The sequence below is a fragment of the Ursus arctos genome, unplaced genomic scaffold, assembly GCF_023065955.2.
Source record: "Ursus arctos isolate Adak ecotype North America unplaced genomic scaffold, UrsArc2.0 scaffold_18, whole genome shotgun sequence".
NCBI lineage: Eukaryota > Metazoa > Chordata > Mammalia > Carnivora > Ursidae > Ursus > Ursus arctos.
Window position 1 is genome coordinate 56,767,230 of NW_026622852.1, and position 15,658 is coordinate 56,782,887.

General features: G+C 51.4%; 1 protein-coding gene across 1 annotated transcript in view; it reads left to right on the forward strand.

Moving 5' to 3' along the window:
* Positions 1 to 2,463: 2,463 nt before the first annotated feature.
* Positions 2,464 to 15,658, forward strand: part of CFAP77 (cilia and flagella associated protein 77) — a 124,888-nt gene continuing 111,693 nt past the window's right edge. Inside the window, exon 1 of the mRNA XM_026514244.4 lies at positions 2,464 to 2,652. Coding sequence (XP_026370029.1) covers positions 2,464 to 2,652 — 189 coding nt within the window. The remainder of the gene's footprint in view (positions 2,653 to 15,658) is intronic.

Consider the following 15,658-nt stretch of genomic DNA (forward strand, 5'->3'; position numbering starts at 1 on the left):
TCAAGTTGGGAGGGGGTTAGGGATAGTGTAAGTCTCTAGGGAACTTTGGAAGCAAAGTTTCCAGGACCTTGAGGGGGCTAGCTGCTGTTAGGAAAAGGTCATTTACTACTGTCTAATAAAACCTTAGTCACGAAACCCTTCAGATGTATATTGGTGGATCATATGCTTGGGGGATGTGTGCAAACATATATCTTTGAGGGTAGAGATAAAGGAAGTTTACAAAGGAATTTTTTTTATAGATTTTATTTATTTATTTGACAGAGACAGCCAGTGAGAGAGGGAACACAAGCAGGGGGAGTGGGAGAGGAAGAAGCAGGCTCCTAGCAGAGGAGCCTGATGTGGGGCCCGATCCCAGAACGCTGGGATCACGCCCTGAGCCGAAGGCAGACGCTTAACGACTGCACCACCCAGGCACCCCTCCAAAGGAATTTTTAAAAAAGATTTATTTGTCAGAGAGCGCGCGCCCGTGCGCGAGCACAAACGGGGAGCAGCAGGCAGAGGGGGAAGCAGGCTCCCCGCTGAGCAAGGAGCCCAATGCAGGACTGGGTCCCAGGACCCTGGGATCACGACCTGAGCCAAAGGCAGACGCTCAACAGACTGAGCCATCCAGGCGCCCCTCCAAAGGAATTTTTATATGTTAAAGGAGACTTACAGGATCCTGGGGGTCGGGCTGAGATTGCTTTTTGCCCTTAACAAAGAATTAACGTTAAGGCAGCTGAGTTCCTAGAGGAAGGTCACTCTGCCTGTTTCAAGGACTCGTCGGTGGGCTGTAGGTAATAAGGAAATTTAAATTTTCTTGCCTTTGTTTCCCACATCACCTACACCTACCACCTGACTTCCTCTGTGTGAGCTGCCAAGCAGATGTGATTAAAAGTGCACAACCTGGGGGTGCCTGGGTGGCTCAGTCATTAAGCGTCTGTCTTCGGCCATGTCTTCAGGTCATGATCCCAGGCCCACTTCCCCTGCTGGTGTTCCCTCTCTCGCTGTGTCTCTCTCTGTCCAATAAATAAATAAAATCTTTTTTAAAAAGTGCACAACCTGTATTTCTTTGAAAGTCTGGAAGTGAAGCAGCCTGGAGAAATCATAAGTACATATCACATCACACGCCATCACCACCCAACAGCTGCTCCAGTCCCAGAGCCTTGTGGGTATTTGCACTTTTAATGAAGATGATGAGGGGTGAACGAACCCACAAAAGGCTGGAACTAGAAGGGACTAGAGATCATCCAGTGGTTCCAAAAGCACTGTGCCAATCTCCTGGGAAGCTTTTAAAATGTGCGGATTCCCAACTTGGTATACAGACATCAGGTGCTGCTATTACGTCATATTAAGATTCATGGACATGATAATGACACTGTAGTAATATGAGAATGTCCCGTTCTTGGCGGATAGATATAAGCTGGTGTTAAGGGTCAAATACGAAGCTGTCAACAGCTGTTTTCAAGATGATCGATGTGTGTCTGTGCCTGGTGAATCTGGATGAAATCCATATGGGTTCTCACTGTATTCTTTTTTTCAACTATTCTGTAGTTTTGAACTTTGTCAAAAATCTTTAAAAAGTCCAAAGGGGAGGGACTTTTTTTTTTTTAAAATGCAGATTCCCAGATCCCATTTCCAGATATTCTAAGTCAGTGGGTCTGTATTTTTCCATTTCCCTCCATTCTGTTGCACAAAGTTGGGTACCACTGATCTCATTCAAGTCTAGACTCTCCTCCTCACCCATTTCACAGGAGGAAAAACTGAGGAGCCAAGAGGGTGACTGATACAAGACCACCCAAGCCGATTAGTAGAAACATCAAGCATATGCAGATCTCTATTTCATCATGAAAACTTCAGCGCTCTAGCCCAGTGTGTGTGTGTGTGTGTGTGTGTGTGTGTGTGTGTGTGTGTGTGTAGAGGGTAGGAGAATGATAAGGGGCCCTGAGTGGAGTGGGTTGGGTGGAAGGAGGTCTCTTTGCCTCAGAAGTCAAGTGTAAACGGCCTTCTAGAGTCCCGTTGCTTTTAACACAACCTAGTGGCGATTCTTGGGTTTTTCTCATATCTATTTAAGAAAACTCTAACCAGGTCCACTTTGGTGGCCACCAATAGTTTCAAAAAAGAAAACCGGGCCCGCAGCCCCGGCGCCGTTGGCGTCCCGTCGCCATGGAGACAGACAATTCCATTCTCCCTCAAGGGGTGGTCTTGATTTTCTGTCCGTTCCCAATCCGCAGGGCGGTGCCCAGAAGTTGCTCTGAGGAGCCAGAGGGGCTTATGTAGGGCTTTCGGGCTCCTTGCAAGGAGGGCGCGGCGCGAGGCGGGTGCTCCCCGCTCCGGAGGAGGCCGGGCGTCTGGGGCCCACCCCGGGGCCCCAGGTGGTGCGGCCCGGAACTGGCGGTGGGCCCCTCGGAGCTCTGCGCCCCCCTTCGCCAGCAGGGAAGCGCGCCGGCTCCAGCCAGCCCGCGGACCTCCCGCAACCTCCTCGGGATGCCAGAGGCCCAGAGCTCACGCCAGGACCCCCGGCGATGGAAGAAGCAGCCGGTGCGCCGCACGGTCAGCCAGATCTGCCCGCCCCCGCGGCGGCCCCTGACCGTGGCCGACATCCGACCCGGCATGGAGAACGAGAGGCTGGGAGTCGTGCGGGATTCCATGTTTCAGAACCCGCTCATCGTCAAGGTGAGCCGCCCCCACGCCCGCCACCCCTCGGCGCTCGCCCCCTCGCTGGGCATCCGCGCTGCCGGGGATTCTGCCGCCAAGCCCCGGCCCCAGAGCCTCCGCGGACCTAGCGCAGTGTGGCAAGCTCCCGCCCTGGTCCAGACAGACCTGGATCTCTGTGCGGTCCCGGGCAGGTCGCGTCGCCTTTCTGCGCCTCAGTTTCCTAATCCTCAAAGTGGGATGATAATGGCGCTCATCAGAGGGAGTGATGGGGAAGGTTGACTAGGGGCCCCTGGCACAGCGCCGGACACGCGGTGAGCCCGCAGGGTTGGCTGCTGCTGTTTACCCGGGAGCCCGCCGGTGAACCCCCAGGGTGACCGACAGGGAACACGCGCCCAGACTACGTCCTTATTCGCCAGCTGCCAGCCCTCTCGGGGTGCAGGCCGCCTCCCGCCTTTCTCTGCACGCCCGGGCTGCTACGATGCAGCGAGTGCTCTGCATCTCTCCTGGGAGCATCACTTCCCAAGGTTATTTGCGTCCAATCATACTCTTACCCAGAATTACAGCCCTAAGAGGAAAGAGCCGGAAACTCTGCCCGAGCGGGCTCGCAGGCATGAACGAGGGAGGGAGCTGCGGTTTCTTAACTAGACCGTCCCCCCTTTTGTTGCACCCTCCCTCACTTCCGAGGGTCCGGGACTGGTGATCACCCAAGGCTGGAGTGGCATCGCCGCACCTTCCCCGGGGCCACAAGAAAAGCCAAGTTGAGGTTTGGCCCTCGGGAGCTGGGCAGGGAGCAAGTTTATCTTGTGCCACTGGGGGGCAGTGTACTCTCAAAAATGCGCACTCTGCCCGGGGTGCCAGAAGTGGAAGGAGCAGCTGGTAACCATGGATTCAGTAACAAAGTATCTGAACGCCGGTGCATTAGAGCCCAGCGGTTTTTGTTGTTGTTTTGTGGGGGGTTTTGTTTGTTTGTTTTGGTTCAGGGAACCTGGGCTTTCTTAACATCGTGCTAGAATTAGCTGAGTTCACTGGCTCCTATGAAAACATTGACTCTCTCCTCTTGCTTTCCCCAAACTTTGTTCCTGGCACCCCCCACCGCGGGGACGGGGTTGGGGGGAAACTGGCTTATCACACTAGCACCCTTCCATTTAATGTGCTCCTTTTCTTAGCATCCCCCCCCCCAAGTGGAACAAGGTCCTTTATTTATATCTAGGTGCGAAGAGCCACTCAGCAGACAGATGGGACAGATGGGACAGATGGGGCTCAGCATGCTGGGATCAAGGGGAGAATCCAGTCCTCCACCTGATCCGCGGCTGCATTAGTGTTAGGTCATCGCTTTCAGGTAGGCAGGTACTAGTGGGCCAACTCTTCTGCTTACATATGAAATAAACAGCGTTATAGAGTTATTCGTATTCGGTGAATTAGTGTGAGATGCCCACCCCAGCTGTATAGGGTTGACCTTTGAAGAATTTGGATTTGATCTTATCTGGGCCCATTTATATGCAGATTAAAAAAAAATACCGTGTAGTACTGTAAATGTTTTTTCTCCTCTTTCATTTTCTTTTTTTGTTGTTTTAATATATTTTTAAAAATTTTAAATTTAAATTCAATTAATTAACATAGAATGTATTATTGGTTTCAGAGGTAGAGGTCAGTGATTCATCAGTGTTCTATAATGCCCAGTGCTCATTACATAATGTGCCCTCCTTAATGTCCATCTTCTTTGATTTTCTTAATAACATTTTTTCTCTCACTTTATTGTAAGAATACAGTATATAGTACATATAACCTACCCAGTATGTTAACCGACTGTTGGCTGTAAGGCTTCTGCTCAGCAGAGCTGTTAGTAGGTAAGTTTTGGGGGAGTCAAGAGTTATAGTGGTGGGGCGCCTGGCTGGCTCAGTTGGTAGAGCATGTGACTCAATCTCGGGGTGGTGAGTTCAAGCCCCACACTGGGCATAGAGCTTACTTAAAAAAAAGTTATAGTGGAGTTTGCAGTGCTCGGGAGTCTGTACCCCTAACCCTCTGCCTTGTCCAGGGGTCAACTATATACACACACACACATATATATACATACATACCTATAGGTATATGCATATGTATATACATGCATGAATTACACATACACGTACATTTTGTTCATATGTACACACGTATACACACATGCATATATGTATAGTGTATATATAATACACACATATGAGTAAAAACCTCCCCTCTTTCTTTTCCTTTTGCTCACCCTATATATATATCACGAAGGACAATATTTGGCCTCTGGATGGCACTAGCTGAACAGCTTCCAGAATGAATTCCATCCCTGATTCCCGAACCTGTACTGAATTCAGGGTTGGAGGATGTGCAGATGACCGGCCCACAGCTGGGGGTTCTGTCTTCAAGGCAGGAGAGGAAGAGCAGGACCGCCCTGGCCGGTGGTGACCCAGCCCGAGCAGCAGGGGGCCACTTCCAGGCTTGCTCCGGTGATGGGGTGATGGTGCCTGGCTCTACTCGGGTCAGGGACAGCTAGCCTTTCCTCTCTACTTTCCTCCCTCTGGTTCTTGATGGGCTCTAAGCTCTCTTTCTGTAGCAGTTAAGATTAGGTCCACATTTCAATAGTTGCCTCTGCTACAAGATTTTCTACCAAAATCTGGCCTAAGTCAAAGTCGCAGAGACATGGAGAGCAAGAAGGAGCCTTGACTGTGACCTTTCCCAGACCCTCCTTACACATGGGTACACTGAGGCCATCTGTGGTGGACTCTTGGCACAAGGTGATGGCAGAGCCTGCGTCAGAAGCTGCATTCACTGGCTCCCAGCCCAGCAGCCCAGCATTATTTTCCCACCCCAAACAGCTTCCTGTCTTTAAATGAAATTTAAATGATGAAAACACTTTGGGATTTTTGGCTTTAAAGCAAAGAAGATTTGAAAGCATTCAAGATTGTGGAGCCTTTAAAAAACTATTTTTTTTAATATGTCGCTGGGATTCTGTTGAGGCTTGGCTTGTGGATTTCTTCACTGTGGCACGCCAGGGGCACAAGCCACGCTTCCAGACCCCCACGTGAGCACGTGCCTTCTCGTGTGTGGTAGAGGCGGGAGTGCCCCCTCCCGAGGGCGTCTTTAAGAGAATGAGGACGAAGGATATTTTGGTCTCGTCTAAAGTGTGAACCTGAAGTTTGCATCTATATTGAAAAATATACCACCTTAGGAATACTCATTGATTCCACCATATGGGGGGGGGTTGCTCAGATTGTTTTCTCCAGTGAAGAGGATCAGGATTTGTTTAATTTAAAATGCAGACACACCGTCTGAACAAACCCAGCACTGCTATTTCACACCCATGGAATTTACCAGGATGTATACACATCAGTTATTCAAAAACGTGTCTGCAAGATGCCACAGTAACCAAGTGAAAAGTGAAAAACTCAGACATCCAAGCAGGTATTTTAACTACAAATGCTCAGCAACTCCTTGCCTCATTTAGAATCAAGCCAACTGGTTATTAGTGGGACTGATTGAATCAGCTGGGTGTTTTATGTGGCCGCAAAGGGACGTAAATATTTTCCGTTAGAAAGGGCTTCTACTCTATTGCATAAAGTGACATGCAGTTAGCCAGTTTTCCTTCAAATGTGACTCTCCGGGAAGAATAAAATTAAATCGAGAAAGAACCAAGCTTCTTTCTGCTTGATTCCCATTCCCTCACAATTCTGTGACTCAACACAGGATCCTGCTACAATAGCCTTCAAGTTTCCTTCACAGAAGCTGTCAGGGTGCACCCTGCCTGCCATCGGAACTCAGCTGATATCCTGTCAATACAATTACAGGGGAGAGACTGCCTGGTTTGCTCCACTGACAGCCTTGAATCTTCTGTTGCCCTGGAGAGGCAGGCAAGGTACAGGGGTGGAATTTATTGAACCGATCACCCTTAGAAAGTGCACATGATCATGGCACCCGATTTTTTCATAATTTATTACTGACTTTGTTTTTCTGTGGGGATTCATGTCACAAATAAGAAGGGCATGCATTTGTGAAATAGAGTCGTAGAGTCATATCATCTGGGGCGGGAAGGAGGCTTACAGACATCCAGCCCAATTTTTTTTTTTTTTTTTTTGAGGATGTTAAGGCCCAGGGAGAGGAAGAGACTCATCCAAGGTGCCCTCTGATCTGGTCACAGAAGTGGGGTGAGATTCCTGTCTCCTGACTTCTGGCCCCATGCTCTCCTGGCCACGTTACATAACCAATTAACGACAACCCACATTGGTTACTTCTATATAGCAGGCAGTCGAGAAACATTCACCGATGAATCTGATTCCAACATCATTTTCCTCAACATTCCTTCCAATGTGGGCTCTGCTAATTTCCCGGAATTTGTTGACAGCCAAGAAGTGTTTATTGAATGTTTTCTACGTGCCCAGCACCATTCTAAGCTCTCCTGGGAGGCCGGGGTGGGGGGGTGCATAGAAACAACTTCAGATCTCAGCCCTTGCCCTGCCCACAAGCCACAAGCGTTAACCGTTTAGCTGGGGAGACGGAGTGTATGTGTATATATTGCTCGGCACAGCACCTGCTTTGAAGCAAACTCTCAGGAAATGAGCTCTTACTGTTGCAAGCACACACACACACACACGCACAGGCACACACATGCGTAGTAGGATAAGCAATGGCCTGGGTCACTCCTTGCACGTTTCAGGTGCATTGCACCAGCCAGAGAGTCCAGATTTAGGGGGAGGAAGGCCTGAGCAGGACTCGGTGGGCTTAATGAAGAAACAAACCTGGAGCTGGACCTTGAAGGGTGGAGTTAGAATCTGATCAGGGGCAGACTAGGAAAAATTCAGCCCTCTGGGGCCAAATGATTTCACCCTCCTTAGATCCTAAGTGTTCGAAAGTTTCCACCTCAAATGAAGTTCTGGCTTTTCGAGACTGGGCGCCGCTGCTGGGATCATGATCATTATCATCATGAGGAAGCATTTATTTAGAGCCAGTGTGTTCAAATTGGATGCTGTACAACGTTAGGCAACCACGCCGTGCCCACTAATGGCTTAGCATCTCTAATAAATATTGATGCTGGTGAACGTAAATGCGTAGAGACAGACACAAAGAAGGCGGGCAGACAAACACAGTTGTACAAATATCCCAGCGTGGGTCCGTATTTTTATTATGTTTGAGTAAAATCTGGCAATGTGAACACTCGGCTTCATCTGCTGAAGAGAATATGCCTCTCATTGCTCAGATCCTTACATTCCATTATGATGTAACAGGAGAAAATGAAACGTTACGAGGCGGATGAAGGACTGAGCTGCCCATCCTAACGGCCCCTCTCGGCTGGCCAGTAGGTAGGGTTCATTTCTCCAGGGAAAGCTGTGGATTGCTCTCTCTCTCTCAGTCCTTTGTACTTTTTTCTTCTTTTTAAATCAAAGCCTCCCGTTCCCGGTGCCCAGTCACACTGTTCGGTGAGCAGGGGCTGAAGCAGTGAACCAATCTTGCTCAGCCTCCAGCCTTTTCAGAAAGCCAAGTTGCTCCCTCCTGGCTTTTCACTATCCCCTGGGGCGGCTGCCTCAATGGAGGAGCCCACCTTCCTCCGTCCCTCTGGAGAAGGGGTGCTTTGGCTTTGAAACGTTAATGCAAAGAAGCCCGCGGAATTGGGGTTCCTCCGCTGTGAACCCAGCCACCTTCTGATGATGTGGCTCTCAGAACACTGCAAAGTGATGGGAAGGCCAGTCCCCCAGGAAGAGTGCTGAATCCATGGTGAGCAAGTCAGCAGTGACTTCCAGCACCTTCCAGAATCTTCCAGGCTCAAGTGTTGTTCATCGTATAATTCAGGCCGCTTCTCCTTTTTTTGAAAGACTAGGTGTTCTTGATTTACAACCGATCCTGTGGACAAAATTTCCAATCCCGGTTTTCAAGATGTGCAGTGGTCTCCGGAAGCATTGGGGTTCCCATAAAATGTCTTGGTCACACCTGTTTTAAGAAAATGCATCTTCAGCTGTTTAAAAAGTGTAATTGAAAGGAAACTCCATTAAATGTGTTCTATATGAAATGCTCACACGGGGCCACCAGCTCACTAGCGAAGGGGTCGACTAGTTTGGGGGCTATTAGTTCTGTGTTTGAGCTGGAGCTGTGGTGAACGTGTCACAGACAGGGAGGATTGTTACCAAGCACAGATCATTCTGGGCTCTCAGGCTGGGCAAATCCTTGCGTGCGGGATGGCGTGCACAGCTCTGCCACGGCCCCCGGGAGCTGGGCTCCGTTCAAACTCAGACCCATTGCTCTTGCTTCAGAACCTTCTGGCTGGTCAGGCAAAAATGAGCGAATGCACAACACAGTCTCAATCACAGTGCGTTGTGGTTAGTTTTACTGTATATTGTAAATGTTGCGTGCTTCTTGTCTGACTTTTGTATTTGTAAAAAAAAAAGAGAGCATTTGTTGTCACTGGTAACAATTCAACTCTCCATGAAATTGCTCCTTGACTCTCCTTTCAAGCTCCTGAGTCAATGAGGGCTGTGAGCACAATTCCAGGCTGTAGCTATTGTTCTCCTACAATCACACACACACACACACACACACACACACACACACAAAGGTAGTCATAACCAGGCAGATAGGGGACTGCAGCCACCTCCTGGACAGAAAGTCCGGCATTGCGGACGGCAGCCTCTGGATCCAGGCAGATCCAAGGGTGAGCTCTGTCTCAGCCACGTTCTTGGGAACGTTCCTTACCTTTGAGCCTCCGTTTCCTGTCTGTAAAGTGGGTGAGAGCAGCTGGCACCTGGCCATGGGGGACTCGTGAGGGTTGAGATGACAGGTATGCCGGGCCCAGAAGTGCCCACTTTTGTGACTTTTCCATTATTCTGATCCCAGATATTTGTGTCCCGCAAAACAAAGTTCGTGTTCCCATCCATTGACTTTAAAGTACATGTTGTAAATATAAACTTATAAAATAAACTTATAATGAGACAAATTCGCCCAAGAGCTGCTTTGTTCCCCCTTTGCGCTCTTGTTGAAAAATATTGTCACCCACAGATGGTAACCACACTTGCCGTGGTGAGAATTTCGTAGTGTGTATAATTGTCAAATCGCTATGTTGTACGCCCGAAACCAGTATGATATTATATGTCAACTCCACTTCAATAAAAGAAAAATACTGTCATCTCCCTCATCTCGAGTTTCTTACAACCATGCGCCCTGGCGCTGGTGAGCACGCCTTGGCTGAGGGTGAGGACAATCTGGTTTCTAGCTCTCTGGAGGGTCCTTGGGCAAGTGGTGTGAAGTCTGAGCCTTGGTTTCCTCATCTGTGAAGTATGGGTGCTGCTACCTGCCTCGCTGGTGTCAAGGATGCCACGAAGACGGATTTAAATGAGACGCCATCTTACAGAACACACGATGACCTTCCGGAATCAGCCCAGGGCTTCTCAACTGAGGGAGGAGCTTCTGCTCCCCAGGGAACATCTGGTCACATCTGGGGGCCTTCTGGGTTATCACCGCTGGGCTGGTGTTGCTACTGGCATCGAGTGGGCAAAAGTCGGCAATGTTGCTCGGCATCCTCTCACGCGCCTCCAACCCCCACAGCAGGGAACCATCTGGTCCCAAATGTCAACGGTGCCGAGACTGAGGAACCCTGAGTCAGAGAACGACCACGTGGAGAATTCACGGTTGGCTCCCCCGTGGTCCGAGGGCTCTTGAAACCCAATATAAAGACTGTAGAAATGAGACTGTTCTAATGCTTCTCTCTCTCGTTTGCCTTTGTTTCCCCTCCCACACATTTTATGGCAATTTTTAAATTAATTGATTAATTAATTAATTTTTGGAGAGAGGGAGTGAGAGCATGAGCAGGCGGGGGGGGAGGGTTTGGACAGAGGGAGAGGGAGAGAGAGACTCTTAAGCAGGCTCCACGCCCAGCATGGAGGTGGACGCAGGGCTCGATCTCATGACCCTGAGATCATGACTTGAGCCGTAATCAAGAGTTGGATACTCAACCGACTGAGCCACCCAGGCACCCCATTTTATGACAATTTTAAATCTCCCCCTTTCCCTCAATTACAGCTTCCAAAAGTCGCTTTTGCCTGGGGCCTATCTCCAGCCTCACCCACGTTGTAGTTAAAAAAATAAATAAAAAGCATTTCCAACAATCCATGCAGTGGGGCTCAATAATTCATCGGATACACTACCTGGTGTGGGGCCGCTTCGCTGAGTAACCAGGGACTTCCACACAAGCCTGGTTTTCCTGGTGCCCACCTTCCAAGGGTTCGGTTTGGTTTTTGTCAGCATAAACTCATCTAGGATTTTAGACGGAACTGATCTGGTGCCCCAGAAATCAAGCTCACAGTGGGCCAGAGCCCGTCATAGCATCGCCCTCATGCTGTCATTGTGGCACGAAGTACAGCATTTCAGGGAAGAGAATAAATGTGCTTAATAAAGAAAACAGCTGTATTTTTCCACCCAATAATTTAAAGACATACCAGCGTTCGGTCAAGAAACTGACTCGTGGGGGTCAATGAGCAGAAGGGTCAACCTGCGTACCACACGGGGTGTCGGGGACAGCGGCCGGCCAAAACCACTGTAGAAAACACATGAGCCCGAAAGGAGGACTTTCGATCTTTTATATGAACCAAACAATACATGTTTGGGAGACCAATGAACTCAGAAGGGTAGAGGATTGATTTCTTTGCCTGGATCAAAATCTTTTGGGTTGGCCCAGAGGAATAAAAGTGGAGATTCAGAAAGTCTTGGATTGCAGGGCCCGGCATCAGTGAAAGGCCACACCTTGGCAGGTGGCCCATCACGCCACGGTACCAGAGAAAAAAGCCCTAGTGAGCTTGGACGCCACAGCCCCCACAGCCGTGGGGCCACCCAACGAGACGCTGAGAGAGGTGATGATTTTTTTTTTAAGTGTTATTGTTAAGTCATCTCTACACCCAACGTGGGGCTCGAACCAACAACACTGAGATCAAGAGTCGCCCGCTCTTCTGACTGAGCCAGCCAGGCGCCCTGAGAGAGGTGGTCTTCAGGCTATCACATTTCGGTTGAGGGAATTAGAAAATTTGCTGGGAGCTTTGTCGGACAACCTTATTGGGCAGTGGTGAGTTTGTCTTGCCACATTCACGTGCCACCTTAATGTTCCCATGGTGTAGAACTGCATTCATATCCCCCTCTGTTCCCCAGGGGGTCTTTCAGGACAGAGAGGTTGGCTTGCTTATTTGTTTGTTTCTTTGTTTATTTTTTAGTGTGTATCTGAGACTGTTAATGGGCCCATCAATCACTGAATGAATATTTAGTAAGCCCCTACTGTGTGCAGGGCACTAGTGGAAACGTAAGAAGTTTCCACGGATTCGTTTCCAAGAAGTTTATGGTCTGGTGAGGGGAGGAGCAGACTTTGCACACCACAACCAATGACAGAAGTTTCTAAAGGTGAAGGGGAGGTGAGGGGAGGCGAGAGTAGCCATATGTCAGAGCTTGTGCCCCTGGGCCGGGGCTGTGGGCCCGGGTGGGTGCTGGGGCGTGCCGGGAGAGGAGGGGCCCCCAGAAGGCAGCTGGCCTGAGCAAAGGCAGGGAGTCTGAAATGGGCAAGGTGTCTTCATTAAGAACGAACAACTGTAGGATCCTGTGTTCACTAGGGGGAAAGAAGCAGGAGATACATTCGTTCGCTCACTGCTTGAATTGAGAGACATTTCTGAGCACCTACAGTGCCACCAGGCTCAGAGCTAGGCACCCAGGATAGGGGGGTAAACCAACCTGGAGATAGGCGATGCCCTCCAAGAGCTTATAATCTAGTAAGCAGAAAGAGCCAGAAAAACAAACAGCTGAGTGGGACTGATGCTGGGACGGCCACCCTCTGGATGGGCTCCTGGCTCAGGGCTGAGGGCAGCACCTGGCTCAGGGCTGGGGGGGGGGGGGGGCGGAGGTGGGGGAAGGGAAGGTCTCAGGCTTGAGCACTGGGGCCGAATGTCACACAAGGGTTGGTGAGTGTGTGTAGGGAGCTGGGGGGCCGGGGAGAGGTGGATCCAGGTTTTGTAGGACCTGCAGCTGATGCCCTTTTGAGATCCCTCTTTAAAGAACAGATAAATAATGTTGGAAATTAAGTCCAAGGCCTTGGATGGGGCCACGTGCAAGGAAGCGACCCTGAAGCTAACGTTTCCTTAACTTCAGGGTAAATCCAACTTTGCCCGGGGTGGGGGCAGCTTTCTAGGAGGAGGCGTGGCGTGGTGAAAGGGGCCTGGGGGAGGAACGCACAGATGACCAGATCTGAGAGTCCTCGGCTCCGGTTACCTGTTATTGGTTCATTCTGTGAGCACCGCACCAGGCCCACCAGCCCCAGGACCACAAGGACGAACTCTGAGTCTTCTGTTGACCCTGAAACTTTGGGAGAGTCTCAGCCTGGGTCCTACACACCTGAATGGCTTCCCCTCTGAGAATTACCTTAAGCTTATTGGACCATTTGCAAAATGCTTACGGAGGGGCGGGTAGGTGCCAGCCCACAGCTGGGCCTTGAGGGTACCTTGGCGGACAGCAGAGCCTTCATTTCTGTCTGCAGGCAGCTTGCAAGGCCTGCCAAAGACAGACAATAAGGCCACTGTCCCTGACCTACGGAGAAGCTCCACGGAGGAGGCAAGGGTGCTAAAGGGGGTCAACCAGGAGGCCAGGGGAGGTCTCCCCTGAGGACATGACATTGTAGCCCGACCTTCAGAGCTGAGTAAAGGCGGTCAGTTAAGAGGTGCCGGGGCACAGTTGCGTGTGTCGTGTTTGGGTGGGCCATCGGTGGAGACCGGTCCAGGCAAAATACGTGTGCCTTGCCGGCAAGCAGGAGGCTGGAACTCTGGAGGCAGCAGCGAAGCGTCAGGGGAGGCGTCCTGAAGGGAGGCTGGGCAGGGAGGGAGGCCAGATCTGGCAGGGCCTCTGTCGGGTCCGTGGGGGTGAGACCCACTGGGGCCAAAGTGAGTGGGATAAACGGGGCAGAGCACAGACGGCTGGGAGTCAACAGCAGGGGCGTGTGCCAGCGCGTCCCTCCCATGCTCAGGGGGACGCAGGCCAAGCAGAGTGGGGAGCCCCACTGGGCGTGCTGTGGTTTGACTGGCGGAAGCCGGAGGGGGGGGCGCCCTCCGCTGCCCGAAGCTGCTGGACGCCGCCCCTACCAGGCCTCACGGTGGGATGCGCAGGGATGGCTGGGAACGCACAGGGATGGCTGGGGTTAGCGACTGCAATTTGTCTACTTTCTGCAAATTAAACAAGCCCCCCCAGTCTGTCACGCTCCGAATTTCCACCAAGCCCTTTGAGGGAACCTGCTACCGAGGGTCCCTCAGGGGCGAGAGCTGGGCTTCGCTGCCTCCGAAACCTTTATAAACTGTCACTGAAGATTCTGCTCGCCCAGTGGGCATACATTCGAGGTTTGAGCAAGTCTTTCAAAAACTCCCTTGCTAAGAGGAAAGCGTCTGACTGGCGTTTCTGAAAGCTCGTCTTTTCTTAGGCAGCTGCTTGCTTCTTTCCGCGGATCGCGGATCGTCTCTGAATCTCCTGGCAGGATGCTCGGAGCGGGAGGGAGCAACAGGAGGCTGAGGCCTGGGTTCCCAGGAAGCTCTCAGCTGCAGCCCCACTGGGCCAGCAGTGACCCCCCCCCCCACGGTACCAGCTGACAGCAGCTGCCCTCCACGGAGCCCACTGTGCCGGCCCTTCTCGGGTACCATCTTCTTGAAGTCTCTGCAACAGTCCTAAGGGACAGGATTGCTGGCCTTCCATTTTACAGACGGGGATGCTGAGGCTTAAGGTCACGCACATTGCCCACAGTCATCCAGCCAACGCGGAGGCGGCGGCCAGGCCTCGAGCCTGGGCTGTGACTCCACCACACTCCGTGGTCAGAACCACTGCACAGATCAGAAGGGCTTGGTGGCCATCGATGCCCCCATTTGTTGAGTACCTGCCAAGAGCCAGCCTCCCACATACAGGATCTCAGCTCTGCCAGGTCATCGAACTTGGGAGCTCAGAAAGACTTAGGAGCGTGGCCGAGGTCACGCAGAGGGTCAGTGGTGGAAGAGGGGCTGGCATCGTGGCCTTGGGAGCCCACAGCTTGTCATGGTCTGTCCACGTTGGACCACACTGCCCGTTACCCTGGAGACTCCTTTGTCCTGGTGGAGGAAGAATCCAGTTCATCTTCGTCATCAAATCTGCATAGATCCAGGGACACCTGGGGGGCTCAGTGGGTGAAGCATCTGCCTTTGGCTCAGATCATGATCTCAGGGTCCTGGGATCAAGTCCCGCATCGGGCTCCCTGCTCAGTGGGAGCCTGCTTCTCTTGCAATCTCTCTCTCTCAAATAAACAAATAAAATCTTAAAAAAAAAAATCTATGTAGATCTGAAGGGTCAACTTCACTCAGGGGTGTGCTTTCTGTTCTCGAGGAGCATGTCGTCGAGTTGAAAATGTGTACGCACCTAGAAGTGGTTGCAAGAGGCTGAAATCAGGGGGCTCGGGGGCGGGGGGGGGGAGGCCCAGACGCAGGAGGCTGTTAACAGAGTTGGTTAGGAAGAGGAGAGGGCCCCTGGCCTGGAGTGGCCTCAGGACTCAGCAGCACTTGGTGGGGCTGAGACAAGGGAAAGTCATTTTAGACATAGGGCAGGAGAGGTGAGAAATGGGACACCCTGAGCTAGGGTGTGTTTGGAGGGCAAGTCTGGAGCAAGCTTAACGTGAGGAAGACAGAGCAGGAGGGATGTGGCCCCAGGAGCCGGCCCTTCGGCTGAACGAATGGTTTCAAGAAGAGGCAAGCCACGAAGAGAAAAGACACGTGGACACCGTGTTTGGCAAGAAGTCTGGAGTTGAGGTTATTCTAAACGCGCACATCTATCTGCTAGCAGGCGGGGGGGGGGGGGGGCACAACTGGCATCCAGGCTGACCAGCACGGCCTCCCCCTTTCAAAGGGAAGGCGCCCCCTCCTCCGCTCCCACCCATCACCCCGTCCCCTCCCCGCCTCCCTAATCAGTGCAGCAAATTGTTATCAGATTAGCGCCAGCAATGAAAAGCACAGTCCCGCCTCACCCTCCCAGTTAGTTAGCA